The sequence below is a fragment of the Anolis sagrei genome, chromosome 1 (genome assembly GCF_037176765.1).
Source record: "Anolis sagrei isolate rAnoSag1 chromosome 1, rAnoSag1.mat, whole genome shotgun sequence".
Taxonomy (NCBI): domain Eukaryota; kingdom Metazoa; phylum Chordata; class Lepidosauria; order Squamata; family Dactyloidae; genus Anolis; species Anolis sagrei.
This window is the reverse complement of record NC_090021.1, coordinates 298,565,166-298,592,832: the sequence shown is the minus strand read 5'-3', so window position 1 is coordinate 298,592,832 and position 27,667 is coordinate 298,565,166. Positions and strand designations below refer to the sequence as shown.

The following is a 27,667-nucleotide window of genomic DNA, read 5'->3' as shown; positions in this document are numbered from 1 at the left end:
TTACTCTGTGGGACCCCGATCTGACCGGCAAGCAAAGTAGAACAAGATGATTAGGTGAAAATGAAGCAAATGATTTATGTTTGCTCCCAGCCACTATTATACTTAAAACTCACACAACTATCAGGCTAGAAAGGACAGATAGTATGTAAAGCCTTGGGCAACATCCCTTTCTAGCTTGCATTTATTTTTCTATATCCCTGATACATGTTAGTACAGGGGTCCTCAAACCTTTTAAGCATAGGTTTACAGTCCCTCAGACTGTTGGGAGACCAGACTATAGTATGAAAACAAACAAACAAACCAAAAAAAAAATACCCATGAATACTGCTCCTATCTTATTTATAGTGCAAAAATATATGAAATAATAATAATACAATATTTAAAATGAAGAACAATTTTAACCAACATAAACTGAAAACTGTGGGTCTGCTTTTGCCTGATGAGATAATCAAGTTAATTTTGACTGTTGTGTGCACTCAAGTCGTTTGAGACTTAGGATGACCCGAAGTCGAAAATTTAGGGCAGGGGGAGGGTAAATGACCTTGGAGCAGTGTTTCTCAAACTGTAATCCTCCAGTTGTTTTGGACTTCAGCTCCCAGAAATCCCAGCCAGTTTACCAGCTGTTAGGAATTGTGGAAGCTAAAGTTCAGAACATCTGGAGAAGCAGAGTTTGAGAAACTGCCTTGGAGGGATGTATCAGACCCACGGGCCTTGGTTTGAGGACCTCTGTGATTTGTTGTCTAATGTAATGCATGGCTTTTCCTTGCCTGTTGGCTGTTCCGCTGCCTGCCTTGGAACACTGAACAGGCAAGAGGAAGCCGTGCACTTCATCAGGTTGAGGATGGTGAATTCGCCAGCCTCGGTCTGACAGATGAGCAGCAGCTTCCCAACTAAGGCCTAATTCATGAGGTCCTCAAAATTGAGGGGAAGATTTGTAGGCCTTGTGATTGAGGCCAGCTGGGAAGCCATGCCCCTTTGTCAGCCTGAGGCTGTGTGTTTGCCATCTTTGGCCTGACACAGCAGCGCAGGCAAGTTTACACACACGAATCTAATGCGCACCTCACTTTTGGTTATGTCATTAAGCAAAAAAAAAAAAAAAAAATAGATGTGAGTAAATATGGTACTCACCAATGACTAATCATTTACATCTAACAATCAAACACACACAAAAGAGGTAGTTAGTCCAAGTGTTGTGATTTATTTGAAGAGTATTATTCCGCATGGTATGCATTATATATACAAGTACAGAACATTCTTACATAAAAATTACCAATTTAATGAATCAGTTGACATTTAAATTTTAAGCATAGGTTAAGATATTAACTGCTGCCATGATCTTTTCTTCACAGTGCCAAAATGTCCAAAAATTATCTTCTGTCCTATTTCTGCCCAAGTTGGGAAAGCTAAACAGACACAAAAACATCAGACAACTGATTATCTTCCTGTCCAGTAATAGGTTATTAATGTATTAGTAAACTCAAATGAAACAAAATATTTTTCAGAAACGCAAGGGGAAATCTTCCCATAACGGCCTGACACACCAGTATCGCCTGTCTCTCTTCAGTGTGAGAATAGGCAGCACAACTGTCTGATACAATATTGGAAATCTACATGTAAGCCCCATAACCCCATTAAACCAATACTCTTACCCCCAACTTGACAAAGTTTCCTGGGAGCAACCTTGAGATAGGAAGCAAGCACACACTGAGAAGGAGGCAAGCTTCTTTCCTGCTGCTCTGGAAAATGATTACACCTAAACATTAAGAAGAATTTCCTGATGGTAAGAACTCTTCGACAATGGAATATGCTGCCTCTGAGTCTGGTGGAGTCTTCTTCTCTGGAGGTTTTTAAGAAGAGGCTGGGTGGCCATCTGTTGGGGATCTTTGATTATGCTTTTACTGCATGGCAGAATGGGGTTGGACTGGATGGCCCTTGTGATCTTTTCCAACTCTAAGATTCTATGAGGAAGATGGCAGCATTCTGTGACATCTCATGGAGATCCTTCCACATGTAAACTCCCCACCACAACTTAGCACATCATATAGTTGTTTCCTAGCCAAAGTAATTACTTTGACTACACACTTAAACTACTAATTGATCTAATATCTATTATATGCAAAACAGCTGCAGAGCAAAGCAGGTTCATTTATGTTGTACTAGCTGAGCAGTTATGTCTTTTGTAAAGCAGGAAGAAGTAAACTGTTCTACAACTACAAAATATTTATAGTAAAATGGAGTTAAGACAAATTAATTGGATCATCATTATCTCTTCTCCTCCATACTAATGTGCTCTACTTTGCCAATGTGTTCTGCTCTTGCCACTCCACTGTGTGAGTAAGCCCTAAGAGGCGTTTGTGATTCCTGGCTCAAATGTATGGTGCCTGGTTCAGAGGCTAAATTAGAAAAGGAAGTAAACTCTCTGTGTTGGCTCTGGCAAGGGTTAAAAGTGGCAACTGAGAAACATCTATCCTGTTTCAAACCTAGCTGGGAAACCAACCCATCTGAAACAAGTATATGCCCCAGAGTACTTTGAAGAATGCACTTCCTTGAAGACATCATGGTAGGATTTTCACTTCTTCCTAAATTCTTCCATTGCATCGCTCAATTTTTAAGCAGTTTTCCAAACCCAACAGATCTTACTCAAAGCACTGGCTCACTTGAAAGCCCTTTTCTGTGTCAAGGGTAAACAACACTGCAATGTTCCATGCACTCATTAAAATTGAAAATACTTCTTGAATAAAACATTCAGTAAGTTCGCATACGACTTCAAAATATTTATGGAATACTTAAATCCTTACCTGTTTTATAAACTGTGCAGCATTAAACAGTTCACTGCAGCCATATAAGACATGTTTACCTTGTTTGACCTATATGACAGATATAAATGATCAAAATGTTGTTTGGCATAGTTAAATATGTTAATTAATGCCTAAGAAAAATATAAAACTTTGGACAAAATGGTGCGATACCACTAAGAAGCACTGAAGACAGGGTGAGACTACGAAAGGGAGAAAAAAAGGAGAAGGATTTTATATAATACAGCAAACTATTCAGTTACATGCATTGTGGGAATTGCTGCATTGTTTATTGGAATTATGACCTAAAGCTGATTGAATATAATATAGTATTTTTTATAAACAATATAAATAGTAATGCCTTTCTATTATCAGTATGATTTTGTCACAAAGAGATGAAACAACATTTTTTAATATTAGTAAGTAAGACTTCTTAAATCTTTCCTATCCTTGCACCAAATATTGGTGCTTCTGCTGTATTACTGTGTGCAATTTTTTTTATTATTCATGATGTAGAAGCATATAAACAAAAGGAAACAGGTGACAGGTAAAGGTAAAGGCAAAGGTTTCCCCTGACATTAAGTCTAGTTGTGTCTGACTCAGGGGTGGTGGTGATGCTCATATCTATTTCTAAGCTGAAAAGCCGGCATTGTCCGTAAGCGCCTCCAGGGTCATTTGGCCGGCATAACTGCTGTTACCTTCCCACCAGAGCAGTACCTATTGATCTACTCACATCTGCATGTTTTCGAACTTGGCAGAAGCTGGGGCTAACAGCAGAAGCTCACCCCGCTCCCCAAATTTCAACCGCATATCTTTTGTTCGGCAAGCTCAGCTGCTCCACTGGGGCTCCCAGTGGCGCAAGAGTTACCAAACAATTATGAGAACAGATACTCTAAATGTATGAAGTGTTCACTGTTTCATCTTAGATAAAAAAAGCTTACAGGAAGTCTTATTGGAGTAAATATTTCATATGCACTGGAAGAAGCTATTACAAAGTCATAAGATAGAAGAATCACATTCAATAAATTTATATACATGCAATTTAATGAAGAAAATATTTATGTAACTTCATTTATGTACCCTGCTCTGCTGAAGAAACCAAAAATAGATGTCTAGTAACTACTTCATCACACTAGAGAAAAAATCCATTTAAAATCCGGTTTCTGCCTCCTGCAGAATTCTGTGGTTTGTATTTTAGTGAGGCTGTTAAAGGCTCCTCCCGAAATTACAATCCCCAAAATTCTGCTGGAGGTAATAGCCAGATTTTAAGTGGATTTTTTTCTCTAGTGTGATGAATGTATAGTTTGTTTATGATCAGAATTACAGTACAACAAAAACTTCTGTTGCATATTAATGCAACACGATTAAGTAATTTTGGTGGAAATGTTAAAGAAACCAATCATTAGAAAACATTTCATAAATATCCAAAATCATCAGTTCCCATTGTATGTTCAAATGGGCACATGCTGCCTTTCCATTTAGTTAAAAAGAGGGCGAGATCTGATAGGGGCAGCCTTCTCATCTCAAGAGGGTTTACGTAGTAAACTGAACACAATTACTCAAAGAATAAAAAAAAATCTAATGACTGGTTAAGGAAAACAACAATACAGAAACATACCTTTATGTAATCAATAAGATTTTGGTATTCAATGTAATTGCCTCCTCCAACTACAAAGACAATTGCCTACAGTGTGGAAACAACACAAGCAATTTGATACAGGTGTTACAGCATGCTGAGACTACTACAGAAGCAACATGAAACATTTTGGATTCTTTGAAACAAATTGAATGAAATTTGGTATTCACCTTCAGATGAAAGAACACAGCAGTTCTTATTTGGTGATGGCAGTGAGAGGTAAATAATGTTTATGTCTTATTCAAGCATTTGCTTAAAGTTGTGCAGGCCTAAATGAGTGGGACGAATGTGGACATGCTAGTAAGCACCGACTCCAAATGCCCCCCCCCCCGAAATATATTTACTGTTTTGTTTGTTGGATATGAATGTTTCCAAGGGGCGGGGCTAGGTGGTCATGTATGTATTTTTCTTGCACAAAGCATTTTGGCTTTATGCTCAGTTTGTAATAATTCTTATACTTATGCCTCTATGGAGGAAAATTACAACTAGTGTTCAGTCAATATACAAACTTTCAGCAAGTACTGGGAAAATACTAGGAAAACATTCTGAGCTTCCTCCTCCATTTCTCCAACAAACAGAAGTAAATGTTGAGACACGGTGATCCCAGGCTATGTTTATGAAACATACATTTCACTAAAGCGGCTACATTAAAATGAACTTCCCATACTGTCTGCACAGATTGCTAAGCTATAATGATAAAAAAATAAAAAGTGTGCAAACTGAATATTTCCATTCTGTTTTAAAGAAGACAGGAACATGTTTTTGTGATTCACATAAAACCCATTAGAAGGACTGCTTTATATTTTAACTTGATTACAGGTTAAAAGCCAAAACATGCTTACTTGGAATGAAGTTTCACAAGAAGAAGTGGGTGTTAAGTAAATGAGTTTAAGGTTTGGGTGTTAAAATTTTAAGAATCAGCCTTCTTTTCACAGCTTTGTCATAAAAGACTGCTGAAAGGGATTAGGTTGTGTTGACTCTTTGAAGATGAAAGAGGCTTATACTGGTTATCATTTAACAAAATTGTAATCAAACTAATGATATAAAAATGGAATCAAAATTTGTTTCTAAAGAGAGACTACCGAGGGTCTATCATGTTAAAAAGTAAACTGTTAACATCAGAGATTTGGAATGTGTAAGCATTTCTTACCTCCTGAAATGGATTTTTGTTTCTTGGAATTGAGCTATAAAAAAAGGGAAACCCTCAGAAAACAATTTCATGGAAAGTTTGAACATACAACATGTACCATTGCTAAATGGGCAGGCTCAAACAATCTAGGAACTATATTCCCAACTAGCAAAATCCATTATATCAGAGATGGGAATGGAGAACCTCTGGGACACATTGCAATCCACAAAGCTTCCCAGTTTAGTCCATGGCACTCCCCCAAGCTTTGCACTGTCTTGCAACACAATGTGGAATGGGAGAGAGTTCAAATTCTTCTCCAGAGCATCATGGAGGTGAGGGTGAAGATCTGAGGCTTTTTTGTTACACAGTGGAGCAGTTTAAACTCTGTCTGTTGGAATACATCATTTTTCTGTAGCAGTGCCTTGACTGTGGTACTTCTTGGGAAATGGACTTCAATCCAGTCCATTTTTCAATGGACTGATGTAGATCGGCTGAGGAGATGGTATATGTGTGTGTATACATGGTGAACTGCTCCTCTTTCAGGTTCTGCTGCTGGTAGGTATCTGCCGTCCCCAAAAATTTCTTGGGTTGCCCTCTGGCTACTGGACCAAAAGTGTTGCCCACATATGTTTTATACAGTATTATATAGCCACTTATGTATTATTACAGTATTATATAGCCTATTTTAAAATAAAATGTTAAATAACTGTTGCCAACATTTTTTGGAAGTGAAACTGCTGTATCAAAAATAATATTCTGGTGTACTGTGACAACTGTTGAGTCTTTGACATTATTATAAGTATTTCTATTACCTCTCAGTCTACAACAAATAAATAAAACCAATTAAAACAGTACAAAGATAAAAAAAATTAAAATCCCATTAAAATACTCTAAAAACTCAAAAAAAAAAAAAAGCTCCAAAAGAATTCTAGAATCCAGTTTGAAACAGTTGAAACAGCATGTTGTTGAAGGCTTTCGTGGCCAGAATCCCTGGGTTGTTGTGAGATTTCCTGGCTGTATGGCCATGTTCTAGAAGCATTCTCTTGCTGACGTTTCGCCCACATCTATGTCAGGCATCCTCAGATGATAGGGCGCCAGAAAACTCACAGCGCCCTATCTCCCTGAGGGCGGAATACAAATAAAGTTTTATAATAATAATAATAATAATAATAATAATAATATATTTCTACCCCGCCTCCATCTCCCGCAAGGGGACTCGTGGCGGCTTTCATAAGGCCACGCCCATCAATACAGTAAACACAATGTAAACACAAAAACACAACAGAAAATCAGAAAATAAATTACATAAGAGGCAAAACCAATGTTATTATTGAAACAGCAATTTCAAACAGGGAATGTTCTCCAAAACTGCTCTGTTTTGGCTGCCCCCAAGGTGCCTAAGAGAGATGAGGCCAGCCTATCTTCTTTGAGTAGTAAGTTTCACAGTCATGGCACTGCTACAGAGAAATTATGTGTACCAAACAAACAAAATTCACAAAACACCAGGTGCTTCTGTTCCTTCTGTGGCAACTGGACAATTTATTAAAATGTATTTGTTATGAGTGAATGGTATCAAATTAATTCCACCCCCAATGGAATAGCACTGTTCAACATCCTTGGCATGCTTCCTAGCCATGTCTGTAGCAGCACTTCCATTAAGATATCTGGTATCCTAGAGGCTTAATTGGCTGCATTGTATGGTAGGAACATTTACTGGGGAAAAAAACAAAGTTTTATTAATTTTGTCTGGTATTTGGTAGTTCATAAGTCAGAAACTGTCATTGTTCACTACTTTTACTGGAATATTTCCTTTCTATTAGTTTTATCTGTCTGGGGGTTGTATCTAGTTAACCTGTCCTGTTGCATAACTCAATAGAACGGGGTGGGGGGGGAGTATTCTTGCCTCTAAGAACTTTCAAAGACTGTTCTGGAAGGTTAAATGCAGAGATGTGGAAGTACACATAAGAGTGAGAGGAAAGGACCAGAAAATCCTGAAAAGATTGTATCTTGATTCAATAAAAAGTACAGGTTTTAAATAAACATTGAAATTAGTTCATATATATATATATATATATATATATATATAATATTGGGGTAGCTCAGCTACAATCCTTCCTCAAAATTCATCTGCACTTGAATCACCTCACTGAATGACTTAAACTCATTAATCAGATAATGTGACTAGTTAATGGAGAGATTGCTTTATTTTTTGTTTATGTTCTTATATTATTAAATCAATATACTGTATTGTGAAATGGTCATTATATCTGTATAAGTAGGAACTAAGTTCAATAATATTTAGTCAGTAGGAAAACAAATATTTAAAATGTATTGTCCAAGGCTTTCATGGCCGGAATCACTGGATTGTTGTAGGTTTTTTGGGCTGTATTTCCATGTTCTAGAAGCATTCTCTCCTGACGTTTTGCTTGCATCTGTAGCAGGCATCCTCAAAGGTTGTGAGGTTTAAAAATATTTTAAAAAACAATAGTTTAACTTAATCTTAACACATTTATGTACATGTAGGTAATATACAAGGAATATACTATACTATCTACACATTAACTGGATTTCAAACTATGGGTAACTTGATAGCAAACTCACCTGTCACTGCCTCGCAACATCTTAGGGTCAAAATACCTGTAGTCATCTGTCTCCTATTTAAAAAGAGAAATGCTTGTACATTTTCATCTTCGTAAACTGGCTACTATGAACCTATTTTCAACATTGTAGGTTAGGAACTGCAGCACATTAAGCAGTTAGATTTCTTCATCCCAATTCTCCAAAATATTTGCATTGGAACATGTTGTTTTCAAAGCATTCATTCAGTTACAGCATTAGAATATCTAAATCTGCTGCCCCTAGAAGTGAGATGGTTCATTTGAAGCTTACGTCGGCCACATTTTCCAAAATATACTAACTGCATAATATGTTCTAACTGCAAAGCAATATGAAATACAAACAAACCCAGTGCTGTCACTAGCTTAAAAAAAACATACTAGTTTCCCCCATCTCCCTTCCACAAGGTACATTTTTTTCCTAGGAGTCATCAAGAACCTTTATTTTCTTTTTCAAGAACGCAATGGCAACAAATGCTAAATTGATACAACAATTAACATCTTTATTCAGAATTAAACACAGACTCTATTTCATGCCATGATTTATGAGCATATTCAAACAAAATAGAGTTTGTTTACAAAATATGAAGATTTACAACTCATTTTTTTAACTGCTGACATTATTATTTGAAGTATTTCTCGTTCTCCAAAGACACTCAGTATTTTCATTGGCAAATATCAATTTTTCTGTCTCTCTTCTCTTGCAATTACTTTAATGAAAAAAGCAAGCCAAAACAGGAAGAAACAAGATGTTATTCCTATTTGGTTACATTTTCCCAAGTAGAATTTTAAAACCCCAAATATCTGTGGTTTTAGAAACAATTCTAATTCTATAATTTTTATAAAAGGAAATTAGTACTGTTGTACACAGCAATATTTTTAAAAAAGTATGTTCAGCACGGTTGCTTCATTCACTTTCATCCCCTATCCTGTTGGGAATCCAAAAAGAAAAAGAAAAAAAAAGAATCGGCTTCCATCCACAGCTGATTGATCATATAGTTTTGATGGGAAAGACTAGATCTGAAGTTAAAGATGAATCCACTAAAATAATGTGAATGGAATACACTTCCAAGAGAAGGCGGATAAGGAACATTAAAGCTACTACACTGGCAACATTTTGGTGTGTATTGTTATATGTATTTACATTCAGTTACACACAAAAATGGCAGTGAATTTACTCTGAGTAAGAGCTTAAGATTGCAAGATGACTTGTATAATTGTTGATTGGTCAGCTCCATCACAATAACAGTTCTCTTAAATAAGAAACACAATGAAAATGAATCCTTAGTGTGTGAAACAAGTTAAAACTTGAAATTTCACTTAATATTTCTATGTCACAATTTTTTTAAAAAATTGGTCTGCTATATTTGAGTTGTACTTACAGGATTTGACTTCATTTCCATGAGGTTGTCTAAAATACGTGTGACTGGAAGATTCTACAGAAAAAAAGAATTTCATGACATTTGTAGAAACAGCATGACAAACGTGGTTTAGCATAATAATAGGTGCCGTTTCTATCACAGTGGTTCTCAACCTGTGGGTTCCCAGGTGTTTTGGCCTACAACTCCCAGAAATCCTAGCTAGTTTACCAGCTGTTAGAATTTCTGGGAATGGAAGGCCAAAACATCTGGGGACCTACAGGTTGAGAACCATTGCTCTATCAGATCTCACAGCACAGAAGTCACCGAAGTCCAATCTCATTTGTTAAGCAATCTCATTAATCTACTACATCCATGTCTCTTGCCATATGACTACACAGAAGCTAAGTGTAATTTCCTGATGGTTGCTCCCAGGACAAAATATACTTGTAAATTGAAGTAACTGAAGAATTGCATTATCTTAGTTAAGAAAGCATGTTTCACCCATTAGGCAATGTTAAAATCAATGTCTAGATTAATCTCAAGAACCCACATGTGCCTTCCTAGAAAGGTCCACATGTACACAAAGTTGTTCCTAAATTTTCTTTATGGTACTGCACTGTTCTGCCACCGATGTTGCTACACAGATCTCCTGAGCTCCAGAAGTGTGTGGCTAATATGGCACAAGTCTGTTGAATCCAAAATATTCCTCATTATCTAACTGCTGCGTGGCACTACTGGCTTTGTCCTTAAGACAATAGTTCTTATTCTCTACTTCATATGAAAGAATCAACAAATATTCATTCTACAACAGAAACATGCTTCCTCTCTAAATTTATGGATTTTGTGATGACATTTAAACTCCCTAAACAGTGTTGGACTTTGATACTAGGAGGAACATTTCTCCCAATAGTCCCACATGAGGATGGCAGTCTACTACAAGCCCCCCTCCCCTCTGTGGACTAACAGCAAGAGCAACACACTGTGTCATGGTGTGAAAGAGGAAGAACACAAAAAGGAGTGAATCAGGGTAACCACAAGTTTTGTAATTTGGATAATTCTTCTTGACAGAAACTATTCTCATCGTTTTATTTACTCACTGAAATATTTAGGACCAGACTACACTTGGTCCTCCACATTTTCTGGGGTTAGATGCAGAGGACCCCTGTAAAAGTGGAAAAACTGCAAATACAAAACTTTTATTTTTACCTAAGAGAACACCTCTCTAAAAATCTCTAGGTGGCTGATCGCATCTCCCTGTATAAACCTACCCGGGCTCTGAGATCCTAAGGAGAGGTCTTTCTGTTGGTCCCACCACAATCACAAGCAAAGTTGGTGCGAACACGTGAGAGGGTCTTCTTTCTTGGTGGCTGCCCCTTGACTCTGGAACCCTCTGCCCAGGGAAACCAGAATGGCCCTCTCCCTGCTGTCCTTCTAGCAGCAAGTTAAGACCTTTCTTTTCAGGCAAGCTTTTAAAGACTGAGCCAGGGGATGCTGTGAAATATTTTAAGAATGTGAATAGGTTTTTAATGGTTTTAACTGTTTCAATGCTTAATCCTATTTTAATGTTTATATTTTTTTACGAGTTAAGTTATATAATTGTATTGTTTTTAGGGTTGTATAATTGTATTGTTTTAAGTTATATATTTGTATTATTTTCAGAGTTTGAGAATAACTGCTCTAGATCAGTGGTTCTCAACCCATGGGTCCCCAGGTATTTTAGCCTTCAACTCCCAGAAATTCTAACAGCTGGTAAACTGCCTGGAATTTCTGGGAGTTGTAGGCCAAAACACCTGGAGACCCACAGGTTGAGAATCACTGCTCTAGATCTTACGGTACGCTGGGAGACCCAGAGATTCCTAGACAAACTAATTGTATCCACAAATAATTGATTCCACAAGCATTAAACCTCCAAATGTGGCCAATTGCATTTTCTCCCATCCAAGCGTGCCTGGGTTTTTAAATTATTGGGAGAACTCCTCTCTGCACTCCACCATAACTGGAAGAATATATGAGAGAATGTGTTCTTAGTAGCTTCTTCCCAGGTTGGCTCTTTTCTCTCTTGTCCTTCTAGAACAAGCAAATACGCTTTTGTTCAGGGGGACATTTGGCATGCAAGACAGTTTGTTCTGAAGCATTTTTATATTGGTTGGATACTTTTATCTTTTGTGCTTTTTAATTGTGTTTTTTTTAAGATGTGTTTTTCCCTTTTAATACAGATGTCATTTTCATCTGGATTTTATTACTGTTAGTTGCATTGAGGATCCTTTTGGTGGAAAAGTATGATGTATATTTAGCAAAACTATTGACAGATTACATTTCTGCCAACAATAATTTAGACAACAGGGACACATAAACCATGTCTGGGTTGGGGAGTGTAGATGGCACACATAATTCATTACAAAGCTTCTGGCATGGAACTAGTTTCATGCTTTGGTTCTATTGCAATCTGCTTTCTTAAATGTATTGGGAGTCATACAAACACTTACACAATTTGGGAAACATTAATAAATCCCTGCTATCCTATTATTACTAACTTCAGAAATTTCTAGGAATTGAAGCTAATCTAGTTAATACTTATCTAGAAATCCAAAATCCTAAAAAAGGTAAAACCTTTTGCTACCATCTGTTTTTTTTGCAGAAAGAGGCTAGTTACAAGTTCAGCACTCACTGAGTATCCTGATGGGGACAGAAAATGGGAAGAAAGAAGAAGGATTCCACCTGACCAATAGCAGTGTGCAGTGGTGTGGACACCCTGAAAATGGTCATAAGAATGAATGTGGAGTGACCCCATTAGCTACCTCCTTTATCTAATCTAGAGAGAATTAAAAATATTTGCTGGGGGTTGGAGAGAATCTGAAAAACTTCTGGTTCCAAGTACTTCAGATAAAACATGTACTATGAAATATAATTGGTTTTAAAAACTAAAATATGAACACATTTAATATTAACTATACCTGCTGCTTTAGTACTAAATTCTTGACACCTTCCATCACAAACTGGGACCCTGTATTCATGACCCGTGAGAAAAGGCTGAAACAAAGTGCACATCATGTTTGATTTTGTTTGCTTTCATGTATTTAACAAGTAATTATGATAAAATGAATGTTAAAAACTAAGCAACTTAACTATGTATAAAAATGTGATGACCTTATTCCAATATTAGTGCTTTTATTTGAAAAAGTGATTACAGTATACTTTTACATAGTACATATTCTATTCTATTCTACAGGGTGCAGCAGCATAACTTCCTTTTTAAAAATGCACACCATTCAGTTGGTTGAAGATGTAGCGGAGCACTAGTAGTCTCGTTCAAGAGGCGGGAGTATAAAGTTTTGTCCTGACACAGTTCAGTCGCCATCATGCGCTGGAACAGTGAGGAGTGTGCTTTTGTTGTTGAGGCCCACTTTTCAAGCGGATTTGGAGTGGCTGGCCTGCTCTCCAGATTTGGCCTCCTATGGGGTTTTTTGAAATCCCGTGTTTATGTGAACCATCCAAGGACCCTACAAGATTTGAAGTCCAACATCCAGGAAGAAATTGCCAACATAACACCTGCTATGCTGGCAAGAGTAATGACAAATGCTAGAAATCGGTTTACTCAGTGTATGGAGAATGGGGGACTTCACCTACCTAACTTGATCTTCAAAACTACGTAAAACAAAACTTTAGGTATGCGCCTACATTATAAAAAAATAAATTTCTGATTCATACCATGTGTTTTATTAAGTTTTGAAAAAAGGAAGTTATGCTGCTGCACCCTGTACTTGTTCGACTTTGGAACTGAAAGCACAAGGTATAAGCAGTAGTAAAATGATGATGTATTTTGAAACTCACCCCAATGACTTAGCTGCACTGTTTCCATAGGTAGCTGGAGCTGAAGCCATTTTGGCAAAAGCTCTGCAAAATATACAAGTTAAGATCAACAAGCGTAACATTTTCATCACTAGGCTATCAAGTGTTCTGTTCCCATGCATGAAACATCCGGTTTTAAAACACAGTCATCTGAGGACTGAAATGGCTCTGATTTCACATCAAAAGGGAAGTGCTGCCAACAATTAACAAGCAGACAAACACACTATTAACTGTTTCTCCCTCTTCTGAAAAAAAATGCTTCAGCATTGCAATCTACCACTGTAGATTTTTTCCAAAAATATTGTAGCCAAATTTCTGGAGATTGCAAAAAAGCAGAACAAAGAATAATACATATAACTCAAATTGTCAGAGCCAAGAAGAGATAGTTTTAGAAAGAAAAATATCTGACAGATAGCATTAAGATATTATAATTTGTGATTTTTAATACATTAACTGCTGCTAAATAAACCAGTTAAAGAGCGACCAATTGACAACTCATCTTACACTTTCAATGGCCCCAAAATATGACTAGTTTGGTTCAGACACATTATGTTCAAAAGTGTGAAATTTCTAAATTTGGCTGTCTGTAGTAATGTGATCAGGCAGCTGACTGAATGTTGTCTTTATTTTTTATTCAAAAGAACAAAAGCACTAGGAGAATAATCATTTTCTGAAATCAGCTGAAAGGAACTTGGATCCAACATGGAAGGAACTTGTCTGTGCACAAGCTTATGAAACAAAAGCAGCAGGAGTAGAAGGGAACCAGAAGGTTAAAAAATGTTCAGTGAGTTTGTCACCACATTCTAGGGTGAAATGGAATTTAAAGGAAATTACTGTAGGAAATGAAATAGCTGGAACGTAAATATCTTGGTAAGCAGATTCAGTTTTGTTTCTGCAAGATGTTCATGTCTCTCCATGAACTAGACAAAGACAGCAAAATAAAAGGCGGAAGGTGAAATTATTATTTCCCATTCATGTGCAGAGCTTAGATCCATGCTACTTTGTGACTGTGTTTACTACAAGGCATGTATCAGATTTTTTTTTTTATGCCAGAGCGACTTGAGAATTTGCAAGTTGCTTCTGGAGCGAGAGAATTGGCTGTCTGCAAGGATGTTGCCCAGAAGACATCCAGATGTTTCACCATCCTGTGGGAGGCTTCTCTCATGTCCCCACATGTGAAGCTGGAGCTGACAAAGGGGAGTTCACGCCACCTCCCAGTTTCAAACTGCCAACCTTTGGGTCAACATTCCTGCTGGCACAAGGGTTTAACCCACTACACCACCGAGGGTTCAATGTATCAGATATGAAAAGTCTTGGAACTTTCTCTCACCAATGCATATACAAGTTGAGTAATAAAGCAGGGTCCAAACCAAACTTGAAGCATATTTCAGTTATAGCTTTTTTAGACCATTTCATTGCTTTGTAAGAGAATAAAAATAACTTACTTCCATTGTTTAATGTAATTTAAGGGGTTAAGATTACATCCTGCATCTGTCAGTGCTTTTTTGTACTGTTCCAAATCTGCCTGGAATCAAACCAGAGATTGAACATTTATTACAAGTTTTCTAAAAGAAGCAGTCAAGTACTATTTTCATTTATTTACCATAAACGTAATATTTTGACTCCAGGGCAAAAAATTATAAAGCAAATTTGTATCATCTTCTAAAATACGAAAAAAGTTGTGTTTGTGTTAATGCATTAACATTCCTAGAAAAAACAATACACATTTGCATAATATGTGTAAATATAGCATAACGTAATATAATAAGATGCATATAAAATAACATGTATGATGGTTTTGCTATCACAGGCTAACCTTCAGTAATTGTTCTGTCATTGCTAAGAAACTGAAACAAATGAACAAAATCATTCTCTTGCATGCCATCATATTGCAATACCTGTAGTTTGTAGTGCTAAATGTTTGAGGTATGTACAGTTGGGCAGCCATATATATGGATTCTCCACCCATAGATTCAACCAACCATGGCTTGAAAATATTTTTTTAAATCCAAAAAATAAACCTTGATATTGCCATTTTAAACAATGGAAGCAATTTTACTAATTTTGACATCCATGGGAGGTCCTAGAAATAAACTCCAGAAGATATTAAGAGCCCACTGTATGTATGTATCTATTAATTTACTCTTAATACTGAGATTCAAAACAACCAATATTTCACTGAAAGTGTACATACCTCAGAGGGCAGCTGTACAGAACTAATGTAATATATAAGAAATAGGCGCATCTTGTCTTCAGCAGTTCCAGCTGTGGAAAAAAATATTGTTTTTAAAAATATTTTATCAGTACAGTTACACCAAATAATCAACGTTTACAAGAGAATGTGCAAAAAAGATATTTATGAATCACTGAATTAACAAGTAAAATGAACTTAAAGGAGTGCATTTGAAACATATAGATAGTTAAGTATATAGTAAAGGAATCTACTATTTTGAAAATATGATCTTCCAGGAACAGTTGTACTTGAAAAATGTCTCCCATTAGGGAAAAAAACTTCACTGTTGGTTATCTAGTCATTGATGCCTCTACTTAATATTTTATATACTTAATATGCTTTTATTGTTGAGTTATTTGGCTTTTATAAACTAGTATGTGACTATTTTTAATGTATTCTACTTATTGTTTTTGTCTGGTTGTATGCCGCCCTGAGTCCCTCCGTGAGATGAGGCGGGGTACAAATAAAGATTATTATTATTATTATTATTATTATTATTATTATTATCCTTGCTACTTCTTTAAATTGATCAACATGTGGGAATGAAAGCTGCTCTTGCAGTTTGTAGCCCTTAAAAGAAAAAGGGAAATTCTCCAGTTTCTGGGACTACACTAGTGTGAGAAAGACCATTCTGAATGTTACAGGCGAAAGGGATTAATTCTGAGCTAAAATGAAAAGGTAACTGACACAGTTTAAATATGCAGTAATTGAATCTACATAATCTCTTTTTTCCTTCTGCTCCTTTTAAAGGTCTTAGATCAGGAGAATGCTAAACTTGTTCATCATTTACTGAAGCACTCAGAAGTACTGGCATTCAATGTTTTATTTTGGCTTTAAATCAGATTGAATAATGCCCCTCTATTAAACTGAAGACAACCATACAAAATTCAACAGAAGAAACTCAGCAATCTTAGATCTCATATGTAATTCCAGTTGATTAAACTGAAAAAATAAATTCTCTCTACAGAAGGGCGTGTGCAGATGATTTCATTTTCAGAGTAATACTGATATTTGTACAAACATAAGGGGAAAATAAAGGCTTGTTCTTCTTAGTGTGCAGCTCCCAGATGCTCAACAAATTCTGCAAATCCTTCTGCAAATTAAATCATTTCTAGTCAGATATATCATCACAGAAACCACACAATTTTAGTGAACATTACAGCAGAATAAACACTGTACTAGCAATAAACTCATCAATATTAGAAACTCTGAATAGCACAGCTTGAGATGTATGTAGGAAAAATGGTCACTGCTAGAATTCATACAGAATTTCCTAGTATCAGAGGAAAGGCCGTGGCATTCTCTGGATGATACCGGGAATCAAACGAATCCCATTCCATTTTTAATACTGTGAGCCTTGGTCAAATAAATGCTTGGTGGGAAATGCCTGCAGGGCACCTAGCCACTTTGTTATGTTTCTTAATCTCTTCCCATTCTATGGTTGCCACCTGTTTAGCCAAAAAATAATCTGATTGGAAGAGACTGGATAAAATTGGAACTGGGCCACAAAAAAAAAATCTTTCCGTATTATCTGCCTTCCTCATCAGAAACCAATGGCAGCACTTAATGCTTGGAATAGCCTGACATGCTAGATCCTTTATTCAATGAATCTGATGCCAGTCCTAGTCCATCCCTGTTTCTCCCTGATGGATTTTGTTCAGCAAAACCATCCTTCCTGGCTTTTAGCCCTTCTCTGTTGATCTTCTTCCCATGTATCAAACTATGGGGACCTGAAACTATGAACCTGATTCTTCTACAGAGATCTTTTGAACTCTATTATCTTTAGAAATTGTCCTGTAAACATGATGCTTTTGTTCACAGGCAATGATTTGGCTTACATGGGACAAAGGTATAGCCATATGAGTTTTTGTGCCTTCCACAACCTGCTTTTGCTATAACATCCTCGAGCAGCATATTCCTTATCCAACTGGTAATGCATTGCCGATATGTCAAGAATGGGAAATTTTGATAGTTCACTTCTTGTTGTAGCATGACCAGTAAGGAAAGTAATTTCTCTCACTGAGAAACAAACAGCCACCACTTCACCATGAGACCCCCTTTGCTGCTCACTTTTGAGTCTAGAACATACTTGCGAATTCACATATCAGTACTGATCCTCCTCAATTCACTTTTCTGAGTGGAGGATAGATAATCTCAGTTGGAATATAGCCCTGTTCTCAATACTGAGCTATGACTGGAGATTATGTCCTTAATGGGTATTTGTAGTTTTGATTATGTTATCAAATTTGGCCCTCAAGAGCTGTATGACAATAATCCCCAGAACTGTTTATAAACAAAAAAGAACGTTGCTGGTAAGGCAATTTCAACACTTACCATCAGGATCAGAAATCATGTCCAAAAGGGATTTATCTAAAGTAGATTTGCTCATGATCTTTTCTTCATATTCAAAATACACATCTAGTTTTCGTGCCTTAAAAGATAATTTTTTGTTAGAATAACAGATATTGAAGATTTTTAAAAAATATGTCATTAGCTATTGTCTATTCAATTTTACTTATTTGCAAGTTAACTTATACAACCCACAATGAAAAATGGTAAAGTAACATGCAGAGACTGTAATTCACTTATTTATATCATTTATATTTCAACAACAACAACAATAAAAACTTATTCTTCCCTATCTCCCCAGGGTGACTCAAGGTGGATTCCAACATACAAAGGCAAACATTTAATCCCTCCATAGAACAAACAAATACTGATATAATAATCCCGTAAAGTCCCCACATATGAAAACAACATTAGAACCTAACGTCAATTAAGTAAACCAAACATAATCAAACAAACATTTTATAATAACATAAAATCTGAACATAAAACATCCACATTTATTTACAGAAGCCAACTAGAGTTGACAAAATTATGTGGGTTGGTTGTGTGGTCAGTGATGGTAACTGAGCTAATATGGACTAGCAGAGCCCAAATATGATACTCTCCACCAGAGGTCTGGTAGTGATCTCTTATTGTCTAATTCTCCTCTTCTCCATATGCTAGTGAGCAAAAGTAAGTCTTCAGTTATTTTTTGAAGGGCAGGAGGGAGGGAGCAGTTTTATTTCTTTAGGGAGTGAGTTCCAGAAGTGGGGGGGGGGGGCGACCATGGAGAAGGCCCTCTCTCATTCCCACCAGCTGTACTTGAGATGGGGATGGTACCGAGAGCAGGGCCTCCTTCGCTGACCGCAGTGACTGAGCCGATTTGTAAGAGGAGATGCAATCGGTCAAGTAGCCTGAACCCAAGCCATTTAGGGTTTTAAAGGTAATAACCAGCACTTTATAGTTTTCCTGTATAAAATGAAGTGCTATACAAAAGGTTTCCAGGACACCTTTTGATCAATAAGCACAGCCCGACTTGCCTATCTGTAATGTGCATGTGTATATATAATCTGCCTTCAGAGCAGACCCTGGAATCTGAACTAATGGTTTTTAATGCTATTATATACACATGACTAATGTGCACAATAATAAAGTTGCTGAATGCATAATTAGGCTGATTAGGTTTTAGTCAAAGTATTTGGTAAAAATATGGAGATGATAAATCTCACTTGAAATCCAGGAACAGCACACAAAATACAACAATTCAAAATATACCTAGGAATACGTCTTTAGATTATTTAAAAATGAATTGAAAGCTATTTCCCCTATCTTTTCTATAGTCAGAAGGCAATCACACCAATTTAATTAAGGTAAATTGGACCATTTACCTGCATGCCCCCCTCAAATATATATTCCTGATAGGGACTGAAAACAAATTCACATGAAAGATGTCTACCTGTAACCATTATAGCATTATGTGAAAGCTGGGTCCCTTGTTGGTTTAAGGCCCAATACAACCATTCTTCAAGTACCCAGTATCCACAAAAATAAGCTGCAGCCCAAAACCTGGCTAGGCAAGATGGAAAGGCAAAATTGCTTCTATCAAAAGCTCAGAGGTCTTATATAAAGCAAAAAGATTTTTTTCTGCAGTGTCAGTGCAGAATCTACCTTCTTTCACATTTATGATACAACTCTATTATATTCCCCAAAAGGAATTAATGAGAGGGAGCAGATATTTAGGACATTTGTTGATGCTATCTGAAAAGGCATAGCTTCAGGTTTAAATATGATTTCTCATATTAAAGGAAAGTTATAAAGGTTTTCTGTTACTATTTCATTGCTGGCAGTCTTTCCTTAGTGGTCAGAAGCCTATCAATAATGATTTCTATTCCTTAAAATAAACTTGAGAGAAAACTAAATAAAGGCATGAACCTGAATTATTGCTTTTGGAAGCCATTATGAATCCATGAAAAATTCAACAGAAATCAGAAGCACGCAGATTAAAATAAGGAAATATTATACTCATGTGCTTATTGCTTATGTTTAAGTCACACTGAAACCAGTGGGAAAGAAAAACGCTTAAGGTTGCCCAGAACAGCAGTCCTAGACTGTTTCCAAGAAAAGCAGAGTCATATTTTTTTCTTGAATCTATCAAATTCTGGCTATATTTTTGAGTTGCCAAACTCTTAATAGCTTAAACAATTAACCTAAAACAAGGTTTCATTTCTTCTGAGCTTTGCTAATAAATATTTCCTAATCCATCTTGGGAAATATTGGTATGCTCCTTCCAGCATTTTGCTCAACACTGAAATACGCCAAAAAACTGCCAGGACCCCTGAACTGGTGATTAATCTCAGAGATCCTCTTACTCTGCCTTCACAAATGATCTAAAGAAATGTGGAAAGCAGCTGTGAACTGGACCTCAAGTTTGACTACTACAAGGAATTATTAACAAATTAATTTCTACAAAACAAAAATTAACAAATCAGGCTATGTACGTAATACATAAACTGGTACATTTTTGAACCCACTTTTCAAAGTGTACTGTAATCAAAAGGTATATAGGTTGAATTCATTTCTGTCCTGGCCAAAGACTGAAGGCTCTTTGATTCATTGGTGCTTTCAGTGATCAGAAACTCTAAGGATGCAAACCTTTGCCAATCTCCCCTTCCTCTTATTTTCTAAGTTCTTCAAATTGTTGGGAAAATGGTGAGTGGCACATGGATACAGAGAAAGAGAAATTGAGTAATTTAATCTCTTCCACCCTTTCTAGAATCTGGAACTACTGCTAGATCAAAGATCCACTTAAAAGCACAGGGTCACAATTTGAAATTACCTACATTGTGTTTATATATGCATGTACATGTATTCTGCATGCATAAGTATATGCACTTTTGAAGAAGGCTTAAAAGAAGACATAGTATAATCCCAAACCCACATAGTCTGTGGGCCACACGCAGTAGGTCATCACGTTTTTGTGTGTGTGGTCCTCCCCAATTGTAGTGGGCACTGCAGTTTGGGCAAAGAAATGATCAGCAGACCAGAAAATGGAAAATAGGTTGTTGATTGGCCCTTACAAAATTGCCATAAATGTCCTAAGCCTTGAATTGTTGACAAGCAGATCCCGGTCGTAGACTCACCATCATACTTTTATTTTTCGTTTTTTGGTATCCGCTTCATACAGCACACACACACAAACACTTGGAATAATCATTCATTTTAAGATTAAGTGCATACTCATCATTTATTCTACCTCGGCAGTATCAAAAACATCTAATTCTGTAAGGACATCTGACTTCGTGCCTTGGAGGGGGAAGACAGTCAACTATGTAAGTATTTCCAAACCACATCCTGCCTTGGATTTTGACTGAAGTCCAATGTGAAATGCTGCTGCAACTGCTCTGCCATCACCTTCCCAGAAAAGGAGATGGGCGGGTGAAAAACAAAGCATCAAATACAGGATCAACTATACCTACAGCAGTAGTTCCCATGGAAATCCTGCACTATTATTCAGTTATCTAATAAAACTGTAACAAAATGTTCTATCCCAAAAATGACAGGAAAAGCGATACGGTTGTCACTTCCAAGGGAAACCAAGTGCCAACAGTATGTAAGCAACTAAAACATTTTCTTTTAAGATTCAAAATAGATATACTACACTAGCTAGGCATATTAAAGAAAACAAAATTATAATTTTTGGTTACATAAACTGAGTATTTGATATTTCCAAATTTCAAATTACTCTCTGCAAAGTTATTCATAACATTCAGTAACCTCTTTTCAGGATGGAAATAAGTAAAGAGATTCAATTATTTTTTACTTTCCTATTTGTAACATTTATTTACTCGATTTATATCCTGCCCTCTTCCAAAACAGAGACAAACTGCTCTCTTAGCAACATCATGATACGCTAACATGGAATCACTATGCCACTGAAAAGTTCCAAGAATCGAAAATGCTCATATTTCTAGTCCTTGACTGAAATGAAAAGAAAAAATGTTGTCTCAATTCATAATATGAGTTTGTGGCTGAGAAGAGATTTGAAGGCATTTGCAGCCTGGACTCCCAAAAATCTCTCAGAAATCTTGAAGACATCCACTCCAAAATCCAGAGTGAGGAGGACTGAATTTGAGAGTCCAGGAAGCAGGACTTCATCTGCCATCAATCTCTCCTTTTATTGATTTTATCACAGTTCTTTCTGATTTTCTTCTATTCTAACTACAAGGTCCATGTAAGGAAAGGAAATTACAAGCAAAAGTACATAGTTCTTGAAATCAGTCTCAATTGTTACATTCAACTGGTATCTATTTATTTAATAAGTCTCTTTGATCTAGCAGAAGCTTTCAAGGATTTGTTTTTGATGATTCTCAGTGTTCATGGTACTCCCTGTGCAAATTCCTATGGCCAGTTCTAATAGGCCCCTCCAAAACGTATTGCATATGTTTCAGTGAAGAAGGTATCACTAAGATCACTGTGTAGTTCTGTTGACAGAGAGCTCCAGGACTCAAAGAGCTTTTGATCAGTTGAGAGACACATAATGGACCCCACCAAATGCATTTAAGATAAATAAGTGTTGACCCCTTATTTTGTGTATAAAATTATCTTCAGGCTATGCATGTAAGGACTATATGAAACACAAATGAATTTCGTTTTAGACTTGAGGCCCATTTCATTTCATTATGCGTAGGCAAATATTCCAAATCTGAAACAATTCTGGCACAAAGTGTTTTGTATAAGAGATACTCAACCTGTGTATGCAAGCATGAGGAATACAGAATAAGTATTGTAGTGTTTTAAGAATTAAATATTCATATAATTACTATTATTTTTTACAGAAATTATTTTTTTCTGCACAGTCTATTAAACAAATATTAATCAATGTCAAAATCTTAATTAAGAATAATAATAATAAATACTTTATTTATAGACCGCCCTCTCTCCATAGCCATACAAGACAACAAATCAAAACAATACAGAATAACATTTTAATTCTTCATACCTTTATATGTTCCAGAACAGCTGTTGCCACATTTGTATGCAGATCTATGAGCCTCTTCTTTTCTAGAAGCTCTGGAAGAGAGCTGAAAAAAATTACATACAAACTATCTGGATGTATCTTGTGTTTCACTTCAACTTTGTATTTACTACTACAAATGCAAGCACAGATGACAGTAACTTGGGAGTTCTTGTACATTGTAGAATTAATGTGGTTTGACATTACTTTTGCCATAGTTCAATGCCATGGGGCAGCTCTTGAAGAATTCTCAGAAACTACAACTGATACAGTACGGAGCTTGGCTTCTGGCTGGAATATCATATAAATCTAATCTGACTTCAACAATCACAGTTCCAATTTCTCTGTATCGCCTTGCCTTGCTTACATTAAGGTGCTATGCATTATTGAGACAGAAGTGTTATGTTTCTAGTATGGAACATTGTGTGGATGGTGGAAAAATATCTCTCAATCTCATGGAATATATTCCTCTTGTGCCAGTTTAAGCCACATCATCTTTCTTTCATTATGACTCTTGACATCTCTCTTCCTTCTTCAGAGTTTTTTTTATCCTACCTTACTAGTTACAGATCTTTCAGAGTATCTTCATTCAGGTTTCATAACGTTATCTTTTCCCCTCCTCCCCCTCTTTTTGAGGTCTTTGTTACTTTACAACTTATGTTTTTAAGTTAAAACTACATTTTCTTTCTTTTTAACTTTAAAAAATAACAACAGTATCTTCTTATCTCCACTTTCTGACCAGTTGAAACTTGTTAAAAAGAGACAGCTGGTTACAGCTGCAGTGCAATATGATAAAATAACAAAGTGGCATTTGTGCAGAGTGAGTTGAGATTCCTTTCCTTCTTCACTCTTGCTCTGATTCATCTTCATTGTTTTTATATTTTGCTACATGTCAAGTCTAATGCCAGCAAGGCTTTGTAATGAAACTGAGGAAGAGAGACAGAAGTCAACAATCATAATGAAAGAAATAATATATGACTTCTGACTCTGGAACTGGTGCAAGCGGACAACTAATGTGACTGGGATTGCTTCTCTGCACCACTAAAATAATATTTAGAGTGAATAACATCGCATTCATGGAAGAATCAAACAAGTGTTCTTAGAACTGAATAATTAATTAAATGTTAAGTCTTTACCAGACACTTAAGACTGGTTCATTAATAAACTTACCTAACAGCTGATGTTAGTTTAGCAGTGTTGTCAGAAAGCATACTTATTGCTCCTTCATCTTCACCTTCTAGCCCCTAGAAGAAAAAAATAATTTCAGATACAACCAGTATACATACATGAATACAAACAAAATTTTAAAATTCATGTAGGATGTCTTTACTTATACAAGCAAGGACTCTTTGATCAGTGTTACAGTCTTTGATAGAAGATCTTAAGGTATAATTATTGGTTTCAATTAACTACAACTAGAAGCTGTGCACTTTCAAATATCTCTGCCCAAAGAAACTATTAAGGCATCAGGACTGCTCTGAGAAATACATTTTACATATGTAGATTTTAAATATTGCTGAGAACACTAAATTTAAGAATTCTAGAACTTTTAAAAAATTGCTCTAAGGCCTCTAAAAATATTACTGCTCACTTGTCAATCCTAAAAAATACCATCAAATATAATCAGGCATTTCTCTGCAAAAACTTTTAAGGCTTGGCCTCTAGTTCTAATATGGCTCTGGTCTTCTGGCTTCCAAATCCTTATTATCTATATGTCTTCCTCCAGGAAAAAGGTGAACAGCTTTTTCTGTTCACGTTTTATCCTAGTCCCACTGGATATATAATTTCTTGATATTTTAAGAGCCACTTTCTTGTCTTCTTGGCATTTCTGTTATTCATTCCACTACCTTTTCTACATCCATTTTTGATTCTCTGTGCCCCTTGGCTCTTTGCCTTGGCCTTTTTTGTGCCGATGACCTTTTTCTTACTTCTTAAATTACTCTATAAAGTTACCCATGTTGTTTGGGTCAGTGTTAGGTTTTCACTTCAATAAAACTTTCCTCATAAAATTTGGAATGAAAACATTTGGAAAGTTTTGCTCCCTGGGCAACTGGAATATTAAGGACCATTCCAAGCCATCACATCAGCTCAGCTTCAGCAAAGTCAATTGGTATCAAAGATTCACTGCCACAAACATAATCCAACACAGATTGTGAATGAAGATACTTGCAAGTTTGCTAAACCCGTTAAAATATGGTTGTCAGTATTATTTCTATATAATAGTACTATTTTGTGTAATTTATATATTTTGTAAGATCTTTTGCATGTTTGCAAGGGCACATTCAGTAAGGAATATTTTTACACTTCATTAATTTAAATTATATTTCATCTGGCACTGCTGTTGAGAGAGAAGGGAGGGAATGTAAATGCAATCCAGTTTAATTCTAGAATTACCCAATATTTTTCTTACAGTCCATTTTTAAAAATATCAGTAATTTTTAAAGCACTGAACAACTCCAAGAATAATGTTTTAGATTAGAACAAAACAAGCCTTACCATTATGCTTTTAAGTCTCTTGACCTCATCTTCTTGAGCTCTGTAAGATTCTAGCTCTTGCTGAACTGACTCTGCCACTTCTGGGAAAGGACTGGAGGAATATATTTTATAGACAATGTTTATATCTGCAATCTGTATTACAAAACACAACTTTTCAAATTGATTTGTAGTACTTTCTGTAATATATTCTACTTTTTATTGTAGTCCTTTCTATAACATATTACTAGTATTGGTGTAAATTCAAATGGAAGGGAACAGTTACTTGATTAATTTAAATATCCAACATACCTTCCTTTGTGTTTCTGCCAGAATTTATCAGCTGCAGTTAAATCATATGACTTTTTATTTTTTTTCTTTGGTCTAGCGCCTGCTGGGGAATTTTCCATTCCCGAAGACTCTTCCAAAACAACTCTGTTCAAATGAAAATCCTGCAAAAGAATATCGATAATTACTTGCTATCTAATATTAGAAAACAGACCGCTACCAATACAAAATCTGCTCATTAAAAAACATTATAGCTAATGTCAAACAGTAAAACAAAGGAAAAGAGAAAAGATGTTAGTTATTTATGGCATTATAGATCCAGCCTAGGATTCATCTTATTCGTAACATTTCTCACATACTGTATATGCTCATGCATAAGTTGACCTCTATCAATTGAGGGCAGGTTGGGGGCCCCAAATAATGGTTTTTGATATAACTCACAGATAAGTAGAATGTAACTTCAGGAAAAGGGGAAAGCAATATTGTTTCAGGCGGCTGGTCACTCCTGGCCACCATTTCCCTATCCAGGCATTTAAGAAGGTCAGAAGTTGTGCCACAACAGAAAGAGGAAAAGAGGTAGGTGCTTCTTGTAGGTTCTCCCAGGATGGACTGTTACTTTTGTCACTCTACTCAGAGAAGGACGTGGTTACTTTTTTTGATAAGAGTTAAGGTGCAGTAAGGCCCCCTGGTGGCATAGTGGGTTAAACCGCCGAGCTGCTGAACTTGCTTATAGAAAGGTTAGTGGTTTGAATCCAGGGAGTGGGGTGAGCTCCAGCTGTTAGCCTCAGCTCCTGCCAAACCAGCAGTTCAAAAACATGCAAATGTGAGTAGATGAATATGTACCGCCTTGATGGGAAGGCAATGGCTCTCCATGTAGTCATGCTGGCCATATGACCTTGGAGGTGTCTACGGACAACACCGGCTCTTTGCCTTAGAAATGGAGATGAGCACCACCCCCAGAGTGGGACATGACTAGACTTAATGTCAAGGAAAAACCTTTACCTTTTTAAGGCACAGTATTCTCACTGATCTGTGGATAAGTTGCCCAAGTTTTGGGGATTGATTTTTTTTTACTCAGGTTTATAGACTTATACATGAGTATACAGGTTAATGCTTAAAAAAAAGTATTCTTAAGGACAACAACTGCTTCTTGGTATTATTTTTTACTGTGTTTCTAAGGAACACCTTGGAGAGAGGAACACTAGTTTACCTCCATCCCTTTTTGTTTTGTGAATGCTTTTGTAACCCAGAATAACTTTGAAGATGTAGGGCAGGTAGATGTGAACAAATAACAAAGGAATGTCCATTTAACTCTACCCCTATTCTGAGAACAGTGTGTTCTGTGCTTTTATATTCTCAACCATCTGATTCACTGCTTCTCATAGAAATGCAATTCTCCTCATGATCAACCTTCTTGTTGGGAAGAATTGTACCTAAACTGAGGAAAGAGCGATAAATTTGTTGTTGATGTCTTATTTGGTTCAAAATGATACAATTCGTAGTAGTAGTAGTATTCTGCTTTCTCTCTCTAAAAAAATAGAGACTCAAAGTGGCTCAATTTATTCAATTTCCATTCTGGAATGCTAAATTGTAATGTATTTTCCCATTACAATTTAGCATTCTTTCCAAAAGGATAAAATGTTCCAAAATAAACTGTATTACTTTTTTTTACACTGAGGAGAATTCACGGAATGTATTTGCTTTTTCTAAAAATTAACATTTCTCTGATACATTAATTCTATTTTGAAAATTCTTCAGGAAAAGGTTTTTTAATAACATCTGCTTTCTAAAATAGTTTTCTGGAAAAATGGATTACAGAACACGAGTTTTTTAAAATTAAAGGTAGATGCCCCTTTCTCCAGTAGATATATGATTCCTATTCTGCTTGTAGGCAGCACACAAATAAATATGCTTTGGTTGTCTATCAGCCTAGTTATAGCATCAATG

General features: G+C 36.2%; 1 protein-coding gene across 2 annotated transcripts in view; it reads right to left on the bottom strand.

The window, feature by feature from the left end:
* Window positions 1-1,177: 1,177 nt before the first annotated feature.
* The window catches only part of SCFD1 (sec1 family domain containing 1), a 45,373-nt gene continuing 18,883 nt past the window's right edge, over window positions 1,178-27,667 (bottom strand). For both annotated transcript variants that reach the window (XM_060759691.2, XM_067462866.1), the window contains 15 exons: window positions 25,745-25,884; window positions 25,457-25,547; window positions 24,131-24,204; window positions 22,946-23,027; window positions 17,953-18,049; window positions 15,580-15,650; window positions 14,831-14,910; window positions 13,368-13,430; window positions 12,491-12,566; window positions 9,558-9,611; window positions 8,162-8,214; window positions 5,582-5,615; window positions 4,414-4,479; window positions 2,799-2,867; window positions 1,178-1,403 (listed from right to left, as the gene is read on the bottom strand). In XM_060759691.2, the coding sequence (XP_060615674.2) occupies window positions 1,380-1,403; window positions 2,799-2,867; window positions 4,414-4,479; window positions 5,582-5,615; window positions 8,162-8,214; window positions 9,558-9,611; window positions 12,491-12,566; window positions 13,368-13,430; window positions 14,831-14,910; window positions 15,580-15,650; window positions 17,953-18,049; window positions 22,946-23,027; window positions 24,131-24,204; window positions 25,457-25,547; window positions 25,745-25,884 (1,074 nt within the window). In that variant the 3' untranslated portion in view covers window positions 1,178-1,379. The remainder of the gene's footprint in view (window positions 1,404-2,798; window positions 2,868-4,413; window positions 4,480-5,581; window positions 5,616-8,161; window positions 8,215-9,557; window positions 9,612-12,490; window positions 12,567-13,367; window positions 13,431-14,830; window positions 14,911-15,579; window positions 15,651-17,952; window positions 18,050-22,945; window positions 23,028-24,130; window positions 24,205-25,456; window positions 25,548-25,744; window positions 25,885-27,667) is intronic.